The 15,731-nt window shown below is 42.7% G+C and overlaps 1 protein-coding gene across 1 annotated transcript in view; it reads right to left on the reverse strand.

Annotated features, from left to right (window-relative positions):
• Positions 1–936: 936 nt before the first annotated feature.
• Positions 937–15,731, reverse strand: part of LOC147596536 (tubulin-specific chaperone A) — an 87,929-nt gene continuing 73,134 nt past the window's right edge. The window contains exons 3-4 of the mRNA XM_086769580.1: positions 2,128–2,214; positions 937–1,176 (exon numbers count right to left, since the gene is read on the reverse strand). Of these exons, the coding sequence (XP_086625706.1) occupies positions 1,096–1,176; positions 2,128–2,214 (168 nt within the window). The 3' untranslated portion in view covers positions 937–1,095. The remainder of the gene's footprint in view (positions 1,177–2,127; positions 2,215–15,731) is intronic.

Here is a 15,731-nt window from a genome sequence, read left to right on the forward strand (position 1 = left end):
TTTAGAAAATAAATGAATAGTTTTCCCCAAGTCGAGTCTGTTTTGCCCGTGACGGTAACTTTAAGGATTTCTCCCCGTCCTTATCTCAAACCTTGAGCCGTTTTTCTTATATCATCTCCCCCTGTTCTCTCGGAGGGTGGGGGGAGCGGGAGAGAGACTGCGTAGTCTGGTCCTGATCAGGGCTGAACTACGACACTAGAAAAACTAATGTAAAATGCTTTCTTTTCATCAGAGCTTACTCTTTGCTGTTTAGAGAAGCCATTCTGAAAGAACCACAGCTTTTGTATGTTTGGTCTTCCAGGCAGATTAAGCATTGTTCCCTTACCTGTTAGTTCTCTTTCAGCTACTGGGGTTTAAGCTTTGTTTAAAGAAACTCACTTAAATCAAGGTGCTTTCAGGAAAAGCATTCAGTCCAGAACTCTTACCAGCAGATCCAACTGACAACATACTAGTCATCTGCTAAATTATATTTCTTGAAAAGAGTAATAGAATTTTCATCAATGGTAATTGTGTGAATTGGGCTCTATGAATCAACCTCAGGTAAACTGAGAAAGATTTGGAATCAGTTCTTAATTCTGTCTTGGGCTCAAAAATAAACAAGGAGTAATACTTGACAAAATTGCAAATAAATTGCATCACAGAAAAAAGATGTGTGATGTTGAAGTGTAATTTATTAAAACTCTTCTTTCAGTACAGATTATTATGCTATTTTGGCTTGAAACTATTTCAAATATAAGGTGCCTCTAAAGTATTTATTAGTCCTTCACATTCCTTACATAGCTAAACTTTCTTAGTCTGAATTGTTCAGATTAAGTTCTGTATATTAGCTATTATACTATTATGCTTACATATAAATAGGCTTTATTTTTTTTCATTTCTGTAACTGAGGTGAACTGGAAATGCTTCTATTTTGCTTGAATATGGAACACACAGATGTTTCAGAACATCCTTTATTTGATGCATCTTGTACTTAGAGAAAGGCCGGTTTACATAAAGGGAACCTTAGCAAGCCAACAATAGTAACAGAGCCATAGTAAAATGAAAGTGTGGAATGGACCCAGTGCTAATGCATATAAAGAGAGTACTGAAAAAATTCTAGGCTTCCAGCTTCACTGACTCTAGTATGGAACGTGCTTCTTTATACTCTTTGGCTTCTTCCAATTCTTTTTCATTTTCCTGGAATTAAAAACAAAATTTTTGAGTACTTTGAAAAGAATGGACATGGAGTTAAATTTAAGATGGAAACTATGAAACAAGGGATATATCATTACTGAAAACATCAGTTTTACATAATTCAAAGCACAGGTAAAGCAACCTTTAGAGACTTCCAAGTTCTTAATAAGAATAGTAACTCCTCACATTCCTCATTTTAACTTTATACAGCACAGTGTATGGATCAATAGCATCACTTCTGCATGCTGCTGAAATGTAGACCAGCTAACTGTGAAGTAACTAGCTGAATGATAAAAGGACCCTAAATCCTGCCAGGTACTGAGCATTTATTTTGGAAAACAGTAGAGGCATGCCACCCAAGGACAAGACACCTTGAGTTTTCCTTTGAAAAGAGTTTTGCATTTTAGCTGTCAAATGTGTCTGAGGCTTAATTTATGGTATGTATTTTTAGCCTCACAGTATCATTTACATGTGTAGCAAAATTCTTGGTGAAAAATCAGCTTTTAAAATAAGCATGACTATCTTCCATAGCATAATACAAGTAGTAAGCAAAGTATTTTTACTATTTCAGTTCACTACAAGCATATTATATACATCTACATGATCTACCTAAAGCAAGTGAACTATTTTTTCTGATTGTGTAACTATCACAGGATTTCAGAGTCCATTCTAACAGTTCAGTATTTAAGTGTATGTTGAGTGTGCACTCCCTTAAAGACAGCTTCTGATATTCTAACACACACAGTTTGAATAGACTGAAGACCAAGTTTGCAAAGACAGTTATCTAAAATAAAATATTGGTATGTTATTGGATGCTAGTCTTGGGACCTATAAAAAGTAATTCTTCAATCCAGTTTTAATATGCTGCAATTGCACTACAGACAAGCATGTTTATCCAAGTTCATCAAGGAACAGCAGCATTTCTTAATCAGTGGATTTTGGTGCTATACTTACTAGTAGTTGAGTAAGATCTGCACGTGCAACTTCTAATCTGCGCTGGCAGTCTGGGATCATCATTCGTGACTCTTGTAAGATCTCAATCTGAGAAAATTAGAAGCCAATGAAATGAGAATGTATTCCAGATAGGAATGTTATTTTTTAAGATAAGTCTTTACTCTGAAAAATCAGTAGTCCAGTCAACATCTAGGAACTTCAGAAGAGTGGTACCTATTTTTTGAATAGGCTTTTTTATTAAAAGACACAATTAGCATAATCACTTAAAACTGTTAATTTACAGGACACTTCCATTTACTTTGTGCTTAATTTAATATAAAGTATTAAGTGCAAAAGAATATTTAGAATAACTTTTTCCTTAGAAAAAGGTACTGCCTGGTAAGCTTTCCATACAGCATTTGTTTAAAAAGGCTATTTAAAATAAATTTTCTCCTGTTGTCATGAAGCAGCTTTATCCAAAATGGGATCAGCTGGTTATATATCTCCTACATCTTATGGGTAATAAAGAAAAACAGTGTTCAGATAATACCGCATAGAGATAATTACTGCATGAAAAAAGTTATTGAGTTATTTATCACATTGTGTGCACACTGCAGGAAGCTCTGACTGAAAGAGAAAGGTAAAGAAAAATTAAAAGCAAAGACCAGCAAGCTCATATTTTTGGTGCCTATCATGTATAAAAAGTTATTACTTATCCTTGTGCTTCATTTTAGGATAAAGATTATTCTCACCATGCACTTCGAACAAAATTACTGAACTGGCATCCCACCGAATCTGAACATCCTGCCTCTTCCTACAGAAAACTTCAGATTTATACAAGGGAACATTTATTTCAGGGAACATTTCTGGATCTGAAATCCACCCACTAAGAAAAAAAGGTAAGCAGAGTTGTTAAATAATGTTAAATCTATTTAGAAATGAAAATAGGTTAAATATTTAAGTATGAAACCTCTTCTGCGTTCAGGATAACCTGCAACAGAAGGCTTTCATTTTAAATGGCTTACTTCATTCTGTCATTCCCATGTTGTATTCTTTCAGTATTAATGCTGCTATACTGAAGGGAACACTGTCATCACAAATGGGAAGATAAGCTATGGCTAAGAATGTATTTATGCATATAGGAAGGCCTTTTGTAGTACATGATTATCATCATTCTTAAGTATCATATGCTTAAGTTCTTAGTTCAAGTAATTTTTGAGATAAAGGGTTTAAAAACTTTGTTTCTAATTTCCTTTCAGAGAATCTAGGACAAAACTTGTCTACTTTGATGAAGCAAAGATGGGTGACGAACATTTAAAAAAAGTTAAGATCAAGTTCTAGTTCTCACCAGTATTATTACTTTCTTTTAAGCATTCAGCATTGGACTGTATTAAAAATAAGACTAGCCAGTCTGCATGTTACACTTTCAGTAGTGAATGAATAAAGGCTTGTAACTTCTATAGAATGAGGTTTGTCATGAGATTATGCCTTCTGCTTTATGCACTACAACTTTGTTCTACAAATAATACCTACAGGAGTAAGAATACCCAATAATGACTTCCTTGGGCCAGTAATGCTAAATAGTTGTGTGTTGTAAAGCTGGTGGATGATATGGAAAGTAGTAACTTATTTGATATATGCCATTCAATAAGCGATCTGGGAAGGTATATAAGCTGTAGTCCTGGCTGCTGTAAGAAAAGAACAAAACTACCCTAACCACTCTGTTCAAAACAGAATTTGACTGAGATCCAAAGGGGTACCTGAGTTTTATTTACATTTGTCTGCAGTTATGAAATAATAAATAAGAAACAGAAGGAAAATCAATCCTGTAACTACATTCAGTAGGTGCAAACAATTGGAGATTGGAACAGGAATTTTGTGGAACCAAGATTATTAGTTGATTACTGAACTACTTATGCAAACTTTGATAACTTCTACATAAAACACTTTTTTCCAAGATAATCCCAGGTGGACCATTTACTGTTACAAATGTATATAATAAAGCAAGTCAAAAGCACAAATAATTAGATAAGCTTTAGGACTGGAATTTTTAAAAAGTGTTTGCTCTCCAAATTCTATCAACATTTATTAAGCAGCCCTCTCCCCTCCCCCAATACATTCTAGAAACTTTCTGTCTAAATTCTAAGGAGTTTAAATTATAAGCAAGTCACAGAGGAAGTTATTACATGAAACTGATCTAACTTTGCAAAGAACCATAAATATCTTGTCGTAGTTCAGCCCCGATCGGGACCAGACTACGCAGTCTCTCTCTCACTCCACCCACCCCCCGAGAGAATAGGGAGAGATAATATAAGAAAAAAAGGCTCGAGGTTTGAGACAAGGACAGGGAGAAAATCCTTAAAGTTACCGTTATGGGCAAAACAGACTCAATTTGGGGAAAACTATTCATTTACTACTAAAACTAGCAGGAGAATGAGACAGGGAACAGGATAAACTCCCCCCACCCCTCCCTCTTCCCAGGATTAACATTATCTCTACTACCTTCCCCACATGAGCGGCACAGGGGGGAAGAGGGAATGGGGGTTGTGGTCAGTTCATCACATGTTGTTTTACGTGGCTGCTTCCTCCTTGGGGGAAGAACTCCTCACATTCCTCCCCTGCTCTGTTGTGGGGTCCCTCCCACAGGCCACAGTCCTTCGTGAAACTGCTCTGGCGTGGGTCATCTCTTCCACAGGGTGCAGTCCCTCTAGAACAGCTGCCCCAGCGGGCCCTCCATGGGCCACAGCCTCCTTCAGGCATCCGCCTGCCCCAGCATGGGGTCCTCCATGGGCTGCAGGTGGATCTCTGCCCCTCCATGGACCTCCATGGGCTGCAGGGGGACAACCTGCTCCACCATGGTCTTCACCACAGGCTGCAGGGGAATCTTGGCCAGGAGCCGCGTTACTCCTCCCCCTCCTTCTGAACTGACCTTGGCGTCTGCAGCTGTTTCTCTCACAAGAAAAGTTCTTCACAACAGACTGGCAGACGCCCCTCAGAATTTCTTCACATCATCCAGCTCATCTCCTCTCCACTTCTTGCAGCCGGGCCGGACCGAGTTGGGCCCAGTCGGCTGCCTGGCGAGAGGCCAGAGGGTGAGGCCTGCAAGGCCCATGAAACCTGCGCCTGGCAAGAGGCCAGAGGGTGAGGCCTGCAAGGCCCATGAAGCTTGCGCCTCCCCCTCTGTGCCTCTGCCCCCACTCAGCTTCTTCACATCTTCTCCTCCCCCTTTTTTTTTTTCCTGTTTTCCCCTTCTTAAATACGTTATCGCAGAAGCGTTATCAAGGAACGTTCTGCTACCAATTGGCTTGGCCTTGGCCAGCAGTGGGTCCGCCCTAGGCCCGGCCGAGTCCACTGAACAAAGGGGAGCGACTTCTAGCAGTTTCCTACAGAAGCTACCACCTTAGGCCCCCCCTCACTAAACAAAACCACAACAATCTGCAAGGTTTCTGTGAATTACAATGCCAAACAGAAGTATTAAAAAACTGTTGTAACTGAAATGCATCTAAAGAAAGTGTTAAGACAAAAACAATAAAGCATAAAAGTATGTACAGAGAGAATCAAATTTAATTTGTTGTCAATAAGTGCACGTAGGACCAGAAAAGCTACTGTGACTTGTGAGGATGACGTCCCTATTCCTTTAAGTGTACTGAAAAATCCAGTTAAACAAATCTCTTCAAAGAGACATATTTCTGGTCAGTTGTCTTTTAGGACTGAAGGTATTTCTCCTAAGGGAGGAGATGTCTGGCATCTTTCAAAAGAAAGCAGTCTGCTCAGATGTGATGGAGCTCTCTAACTGTTGAGGTGTATATAGCCTATTTACTAAACATGATGTGGAATTTTGTAAATTGGTTCAGATGTCAAAGAACTATTGTGCAGAACGCACTATTAATAGCCTTCAATTGTGGCTTATTGACACACGGACTCGACTTGTGGTGTAAGCAAGACCCTGTTTATTCTTACAAGTGGGTTTTTATACGTTTCTCTTCTTAAGCATTACCTTTCTTACTTCATTCTTATCCAATCAACAGTTATGCCACATACAAGCTGAGAAACAGCTGAGGAGGTAATGCCTGAGGCTTGATTTTAGCAGGTCCCACAATAAAAGTTCAAAGCCAGTATTTCAACTTATCTAGGCAGATCAGAGCTGCTCAGATGAGGCAGATTCTCTAGTTTTTGGCTCACCCAAGAACTTACGCTAAAACAAATTTCTGATACTTTAAGAACACAAATAAATATTACTGCTTATGAGTGTCGATATCAAGTATTCTCCAACAGGAAGCAATTTTGCTCATCCTAACTGACATGTATTGTATAATGGGGACAACAGTTTTATCAGCTTCAAAAAGATGGAAGCAGAGTTTGGTGGATTTTTTGGTTTTGGGTTGTTTTGGTGTTTTTTTTTCCCAGTTGACCCACAACTTAACAAGAGTTTTAGAGATGTGCAGACTCACAAATAATTTGAAAATAACAACAAGAACACTTCCATAGGACACTCTGTCATTCCTTGATCTTAAGGACAGCCTAATAAACTACTGGGTCACAGGGTATGGTGGCAATATTATTTTATATGACAGGAATGGTATTCTAAACACAAAAGATAGGCTAAGAAAAATTAGAAATGTGAATAAGTCATATATATATACAAATTATATACACACACATGAATATATATTCATGCTTTTAAATACTGCCTCATAATTATTTGCCCTTTGTTGCACAACTGAAAACAGATAATCATAACAGTATGGATCTACTCAAAGACAGTAAGGAAGAAAAGAAAAAGCATGCAAATAATTCAGTTTGCTAAGAAAAGTGCTACTTGTTTGAACTACTTTTCATCAGAAAGTTTGTAAAACACTTAGAATCCATTGACCAGTTACAGTCATATCTGATGGAAGGACAGAGACCCAAAAGAAAAAAAAGGACATCTCTAAGTATCATGAACACCAATGGTTCCAAAATTAATAATCCTACTAAGGAAAAAACTGTAGCACAAAGCAAACAGTGATTCTAAGGCTACTAGTTGGCTAACCAACATATTTGTAACTTAAAACCACAGCATGGTATTACTTCTCACCTCACTGGTAAACAGGAAATATAAAGGCACAAGATGCTGGGACAGGATGGTGGCAAGGGGATGCAGGGAGTAGGACATAGGTGATGTAGGAGAAAGATGGGTATAGGGAAGGCAGGAGCTCACAGGAGATAGAGCATTAAAGGGAATATAGAGGGGAAAAAACCCCAAACACACACAAAAACTGTAGGAAACAAAGTTTTATTAGTTCTACTTCCTTTGAAGCAACTTGGTTTATTTTCACATAGCAGAGCCCAAAAAAAAGCTTAAGCCATCCACAAATATAGGATACAAGAACACACTGCAGTCTATTGTGAGTACTTTGCCAAATACATTTGAACAAAACACTTCTGAAGGACCATGAACAAAAGGCTGAAGTAAAGAATTGGAGAACGTTGTTTTGTTTCTGTAGTGCTTGAGCATTTCAGGCACTGAAATGGCCATGTATCAACCACAAACTAACTACCATTTGTAGCAAGAAAGATGGAGAAGAAAACCCTCTAGATCTAAATGCCTTAGTATTTCAAACAAGCTTTCTCTGTAGCCCCTCTTAGGTGAGGGCCAATCCTGTTTCTTTTAAAGCAGATCACTTCAGGACATAAAAGCCAGAAAGGTTCCTTTGGTCTTTCTGGAAAACAGTTTGTCACTGGCTGTTTTCCACTAGAGTACAACTGTAAGGTGGTTTTCTTCATTGCCAGCAGCGGGGGATGGAGGGAGAACACCACATGATGTGAAGCTAAAAAATGGAGATCCTGTTCAGAGGACAGAAGCAAAACTCCATGTCCTCCACTGAAAAAGTTTTGAATTGAATACTCTGTATCATAAATTACAGATACTGCTCCTTTAAAATTAACTTAGAGGACGATAATGGAATTATCCATTACAGAAAGTTGTCATTTAATCACCAGGCAGCACATTTCCTCTCAGCAACTCAAAACTCTCCCTGAATAGATCTATGTTGATGTCTCACGCTGTAAAAAGGTAAGAGGTGGTAAACATCTGAATGAAGAGGTTTCTATGGGAGCAGAATAAAGAAAACACAGGCTTCCTTTCCTGACAAGAATGGCTCAACCCTGTTAGAAAAAATAATCAAATATTCTCTATGTATGTCGAGATTAAGCCTGAGGGAGAGGTTTAGAGAGTTGGTTTTTGTTGTGGTTTTTTGATTACTTGTTAAGATAGCATATAGATTCTGAATGCATGCTTTGCTAAAAGGTAGCAGGCTGGTTAGGAGATATTTTAGATTAAGCTTGAAGGTTTGGGAGGAATCTCTGACCTGTTTTCTGGAGGCAAAATACCTGGGGAAATATTTGTGCTAAAACTGGAAGCAGAACAGACATGGGAAGTTCCCTACATAGAAAGAAGGAAGAAAAATAAAGTCCAGATTTTCTTCCTCCCTCTAGAGCTGTTGTGGTTTAGCTACAGTCAGCAGAGTACCACACAGCTACTCAATCACTCTGCCCAGGGGATAGGGGAGAGAATCGGAGAAAAAAGAAAACTCGCAGGTTGAGATAAAGACAGTTTACAAGGATAGTAAAGGAAAAGATAATTATATTTATATATAATAATGATAATAATAATAGAAAAATTAGTAATAATAATAATAATTAACCCCACCCAACAAACAAAAATAAAAAAATAACACCAATTATGCACAACTTCTCACCATCCAACGACCCGATGAATGATACAATCCATCCTGAGCAGTAATCACGAGCAGTAATCACGGAATGGAAAACAAAACCTGTAAATGATCCTGGAACGATTCCAAACAGCTAGAGAGAAAAAAAGAGAAAGCCAACTCACTGGCCCACTCCCACTTAAGTACTGAGCATGACATTTATGGCATGGAATACTCTCTTTGGCCAGTTTGGGTCAATTATTCTGGCTATATCCGTAATAGGGGATGGGATATACCCACTCAATGCCATGTTCTTTGGCCCAGGTGTCTATAAGGTTGTTTGGGAAATGGGTACCATTGTCCAATTCAATTCTTTCTGGAGTGCCATGTCACCATAAGACTTGCTTCTCAAGGCTCAGGATAGTGTTTCAGGCAGTGGCATGGGGCACAGGATATGTTTCCAGCCATCCAGTGGTTGCTTCCACCATTGTAAGCACATAGTGCTTGCCTTGGTGGGTTAGTGGGAGTGTGATGTAATCAATCTGTCAGGCCTCTCCATATTTATATTTCAGCCATCATCCTCCGTACCACAGAGGCTTTAACCGCTTGGCTTGCTTAATTGCAGCACATGTTCCACATTCATGGATAACCTGTGCAATAGTGTCCATGGTCAAGTCCACCCCTCGATCATGAGCCCTTCTCCTCTGTTGGCATTCCAAAATCTGGCCAGTCCGTAATTACTCCTAATATCCCTGGGCGAGTGGGGTTTCCTATTTGAGCTCGCTGTGATCAGTGTCACCCAGTTACTCTACATAGCATCAGTTGCATGATGTGTAGAGGGGACCCTTCCTTTGAACATCCAGCCCAGCACTGGAACTCGAGGTGCCAGGAGGAGCTGTGCTTCCGTACCAATCACTTCTGAAGCAGCTCCAACTCCTTCATATGCTGCCAGTATTTCTTTTTCAGTTGGAATATAGCGGGCCTCAGAGCCTCTATAACCCTGGCTCCAACACCCTAGGGTCTATCTCAAGTTTCCCCTGGTGTTCTCTGTCAACTGAACTCCAGATTGTCATAGTTCAGCCCCGATCGGGACCAGCCTATGCAGTCTCTCTCTCACTCCCCCCACCCTCCGAGAGAATAGGGGGAGATGATATAAGGAAAACGGCTCGAGGTTTGAGATAAGGACAGGGAGAAATCCTTAAAGTTACCGTCACAGGCAAAACAGACTCGACTTGGGGAAAAATACTCATTTATTTCTAAAACTAGCAGGAGAATGAGACAAGGAACAAGATAACCTCCCCCCACCCCTCCCTCTTCCCAGGATTAACATTATCTCTACTACCTTCCCTCCCCAGCGAGTGGCACAAGGAGGGGAAGAGGGAATGGGGGTTGTGGTCAGTTCATCACATGTTGTTTTACGTGGCTGCTTCCTCCTCAGGGGAAGAACTCCTCGCATTCCTCCTCTGCTCCAGTGTGGGGTCCCTCCCACGGGCCACAGTCCTTCGTGAAACTGCTCCGGCGTGGGTCATCTCTTCCACGGGGTGCAGTCCCTCCAGAACAGCTGCCCCAGCGGGCCCTCCACGGGCCACAGCCTCCTTCAGGCATCCACCTGCTCCAGCGTGGGGTCCTCCACAGGCTGCAGGTGAATCTCTGCCCCTCCGTGGACCTCCATGGGCTGCAGGGGGACAACCTGCTCCACCATGGTCATCACCACAGGCTGCAGGTGAATCTCTGCCCCTCCGTGGACCTCCATGGGCTGCAGGGGGACAACCTGCTCCACCATGGTCATCACCACAGGCTGCAGGGGAATCTTGGCCAGGAGCCGCGTTACTCCTCCCCCTCCTTCTGAACTGACCTTGGCGTCTGCAGCCGTTCCTCACAACAGGCTGGCAGACGCCTCTCAGGATCCTTTTTACATCTCATTCACTTCTCATCTCCTCTCCACTTCTTGCAGCTAGGCTGGGCCGAATTGGGCCCAGTCGGCTGCCCGGCAGGAGGCCAGAGGGTGAGGCCTACAAGGCCCACAAGGCTCGCGCCTCCCCCTCTCTGCCCCCTGCTCAGCTGCTTCACATCTTCTCCCTTTTTTTTTTTTTTTTTCTGTTTTCCCCTTCTTAAATACATTATCGCAGAGGTGTTATCACGAGACATTCTCCTACCAATTGGCTCAGCCTTGGCCAGCAGCAGGTCCGCCCTAGGCCCATCTGAGTCCACTAAACAAGGGGGAGCAACTTCTAGCAGTTTCCTACAGAAGCTACCACCTTAGGCCCCCCCTCACCCAACAAAACCAGAACAGAACTGTAGGATAACTATTAAAAAACCAAATTATCATTTATCCATAAAAATGCTGACGGTTAACAAAAACATCAGAGTAGATCTACAATCCTACTGAGAGGAAATAAGGAATAGATACCTCAGGCTCTTTCCACACTCACAAGCCTCAAGATAAATGCATGAGATGGGAAAGGATGCTATTTAAGTACAGGACTGTAGCCGGTTCGTAGGATTCCTATGCACAAAGTTCACCCAACATATGATATTTAAAAGCACAACAGTATTTATTGCTCTGTTATAGCCTTGCATAAGCAGTTACCAGCATAAGCAGTTACAGTTCCTAGCATAAGCAGTTACCAGCGCATTGTTTTCCCTTTGTGAGAGTCTTACCACCCCGACTAAGCCGGAGACAGCGCCAAGCAGGAGGATGATGATCAGCGGGGTCAGAGCAGAGAAGGGAGGTAGGCACAGCACCTTCAGGGCCTCCCCTGTTGTTCGTAGAGTGTGCTCTGGGTCCTTTCTCTCTCCCTCTGCTCTGAGCCGCCTCTGTTTATACCCTCAGCAGATTCAGTGGCAGAGTACTGACCAGGTGTTGATGCACACGTGGCCAGCACATGCAGCAAGGCCTGCCAAGTACGTGCCCTGCTGGGTAACAGCGGTTCCCGGATAGCAGCAACATCCTGCTCAATAACAACCCTCCTAGCTCCCCTCTCCGAGGTCACATTCTCACAGCTGGGTGCAGCTTGTAATCTCCCACAGTGGCCCTACATGGACCATCACTGAAATCCCTCACACATGCCACCGCGTGGTCCGTAGTTGGGACACTGTGGTATTCCACAACCCGCACTCTTAAGCGGTGTAAAGCTGTTTCAACAATAGTCCACAACAATAACTGTTTTAACCAACCCCACCCCCATGTCCATCCAGTGAACAGGTTCCGTCCAGTTGCTTCCACTAATTGCTGGTTCAATCGGCGTATCTCTTGCAATTGTGCATGGATGGATTTTGAGTGGTCACTTAAGTTCATGCAACACAAACCATCCAAGTCCTCACATCCATGTCCATGAGCTAGGAGTAAAAAGTCAATAGCAGTGCGATTTTGAAGCGTAGCATGCTGTATACTATCTACATCAAGAAACAAATCAGAAAAAGCTATACTAGTAGCGCTACTAGTAGATTTGAAATAGGTACAGATGTCTGCATCCAGTGTTCCCAGGATTCAAAGTTCTTGTGGGGGTAATGCAGGTGATTTACCCAGATACGGCAGCCAGCTGTCCCACTGGTTTATAAGTTTGGGCAACTGTGTAACTTTGTCGGTGAACTCACTTGCGGTGAAGGGTACTACTACCAAGCTTGTCGTAAATCAGTTCCGGGGAGTCGCTGTGCTGAGACAAAGGGTATCTTGTCTGGTCACCTTCGCCAGTGTCATCCATACGTTTCACTCATGGGGGAAATGTGTATACATAAACCTGTCAAAACAAAAACCAGACAAAACCAAGGTTAACCCCCCCCCCCCGACTCCCCGCCTTTTGTCTTTTTTTGTCTTTTTTTTTTTCTTCTCTTCTTCATTCTCTGCGTCGTAATTGCTGCGCAGGTACACGCAACCAGTTTGATTCACCAGTAAGGGCAATGGTGATGGCCTGTGAATCAGCAGCATCCACCACTTCAGCTGCAACTGGTCCTGGCTGCCCAGGGGGGTGATACCAAACACATGCACCCGCAAACATTTGCAATACAGGGTTGGGTTCAATGTGGAGTGGGGGCATCATCCAAAAATACACAGATGCCAAAAGGCCTGCAGGGATACTCCTACTTGTTGGTGCAGTGTTGCGCAGGCCTAAGAAGATAGGCCGTTGATTGCTACTGTGTACTAGGTTTGTTAGATTAAAACCGCTGATGATATGGTTTGGGTGTAATGTGAAGACGAAAAACACCATCTGTTCTGCTTGTACAGATATTTTTACGTCCAGAGGGAACCACTGAACTTGTCTGCCATCAACTGTTAATGTTTGTGCAGAATAAAGAGATAAGAATACCTGCTCAGTGGTCAATGTAAATTGAGTGCCACTCTCGTATTGCACCAGAGTGAGTGGTACTTTTATTGGCCTGGCTTGGTAATTTTTCATCAATAGGAGGGGTGTTTTATCTCCTGCCACTGCGCGGTTATTCAGCACACACATGGCGGTGGGCAGATGATCTACCCATCGCGTGTATTTTGTACCTCCTAATCTACGCAGTTGCTGTTTCAATAGGCCATTAAGGCGTCCCACCAATCCTGCACCCTGTGGGTGGTAAGGTCAATGCCACACCCACTGTATCTCTCCCTTGGCGGCCCAATTCGCTACTGTATGATTTCTAAAATGAGAACTGATTGCATTTCGATTGGCGTTCCATAGTATGTTTCAATCGTATCCAGACAGCGAACAGTAGTATTAGCATTTGCGTATCTACTAGCTACAGCCACTGTCACTCCAGAAAAGGTGTCTGCAGCCACACACACGTGCCGTTGTCGCCTGTGTTCGGGCAGTGGGCCTATGTAATCGATTTGCCATACTTCCACTGGACATAGGCCACGCTTTATGTGACTGGTTGGTTGTGTGAAAACCTGTTCCTTCAACTGAGAGCACACCTCACATTGGTGTATAACGTCTGTAACCACATCTTGCAGCAAATGAATGCCACGTTGTCGGGCCCACGCTACTGTAGCATCCCGGCCTGCGTGCCCCGCTTTGTCATGAGCCCATTGCGCTAGCGGCCTCTGCTCGTTGCTGTTGTGAATAGCTGCTTTTACCATAGGTCGTGCTATCTGATCTACCTCAGCATTCCACCACGTGGTTTCTGATTGTTCTCTGACATGTGCATGGAACACTCGTACTTCTCGGGTTTGCAACAATTCCCAAATTTTTATCCAGTAATCTTTCCCCCATACTTCTTTGCTACCAATATACCATCCATCTGCATGCTATTTGCCTAACCAATTTACCAATCCCTGGGCTACTGCCCAGGAATCTGTATATAGATAGCAAATGGTGTTCTCTGGAGTGGCATCTATGGCTTGCCACAGAGCGACCGGTTCAGCTAGCTGACTGCTGCCTTCACTCCCTTCCGTAACCAATTGAGTTTTACAACTGGGCTGTAAGGCAACTGCACGCCACATGGATTTGCCTTGTTTTGTTCCAGCACTACCATCTGTGAACCAGGCATGCTTCTTTTGACTTTCAGTTAGCTGTTCATAGGGTACTCCCCAGCGTCCAATCTGATAATTGTATAGATCATGTTTTTTCTCTGCTTCTCCCGTTAGGCTCTGACCTACTAATTCATGCAATTGGTGTACACCTCGCATCCCAGGTTTTGCTCGTTCTTGGATGTACCATTTCATCTTGACTATAGTAGACTCTTGGGCGTGTCCTATTTTGTGACTCGCTGTGGGTGCCAAGGCCCATGAAACTATAGGTACTGCTGATCACACTAATACCTCATGTCCCACTGTCCTGTCTTCTGTATCTAGCAAGGCCCAATAAACCGCTAACAATGCCTTTTCGAAGGCGGTATACCGCTCTTCAGCTCCTGTAAGGCATCATGACCAAAATCCTAGAGGCCGCCTTCGCCCCTCTTGTAACTGCCACAGGCTCCAGAGGGCCACATTCTGCTCCAATGTTACTTGGAGTTCTACCGGACCCACCTGGATAGGGTGTAGTTCCATATGATGTTGGATAAGCTCACGAACTTGTTCAAAAGCCTGCTGGTGTATACCGGCCCACTCAAAGTGCACGTTTTTTTGGGTGATTCTATATAATGGTTTTAATAGTACTGCCAGCCCTGGAACATAGGAACGCCAATATCCTACTGCGCCCAGAAACCTTTGCACTCCTTTTTTATCTTCAGGTCGCGGCCAGTTCCTAATGGTATCCAGAGCTTTGTCAGGAATGCGCTGCATCCCGCGATTCCAGACAATGCCTAAATATTTGACTTCTTGTGCTGGGCCTTATATCTTCTGAGGGTTGACAGCTCCATCCTTCCTGACGCAACAATTTTAATATCGCATCTAGGTGGTGTTGTACTTGGTCAAAACTACTACCTTGTATTAGTACATCATCAATATACTGCACAAGTTGTACACTAGCCTCCATGTGATGTTTTTCTATAGTCCAGTGTATAGCCTGGTGACAAAAGGTCGGGCTGTGTTTATACCCCTGTGGCAGTCTGGTAAAAGTATACTGACTGCCACCCCATGTAAAAGCAAACTGTTTTTGGGTTTCGAGGGGGAAGGGTATGGTAAAGAATGCGTTAGCCACAGCATACCAGGTGCCCTCATGTGACTGGATCTGGTGTACCAAAGTAGCTACCTCTGGCACTGCTGATGTTATGGGTGGAGTATGTTTATTGACCGCTCTGTAATCTACTGTCATTCGCCAACTACCATCAGGTTTCTTCACTGGCCAAATCGGGCTATTAAATGGTGAATGAGTATATCGAATGACTCCGGCTAATAGTAAATAATTAATAGTATCCTGTATTTCTTTCATTACTCCGGGTATCTTATATTGCTTTATATTTACTATTTGGGAAGCAATAGGAATTGCAGCGGGGGCCTGGATTTTTCCCACAGTAATCGCCCGGGCATGGAGCCACCGAGTTGACCCAAAGGCCCATAACATC

Source organism: Chlamydotis macqueenii, chromosome W (assembly GCF_036417535.1).
Source record: "Chlamydotis macqueenii isolate bChlMac1 chromosome W, bChlMac1.mat, whole genome shotgun sequence".
In the NCBI taxonomy this organism is placed as follows: Eukaryota; Metazoa; Chordata; class Aves; order Otidiformes; family Otididae; genus Chlamydotis; species Chlamydotis macqueenii.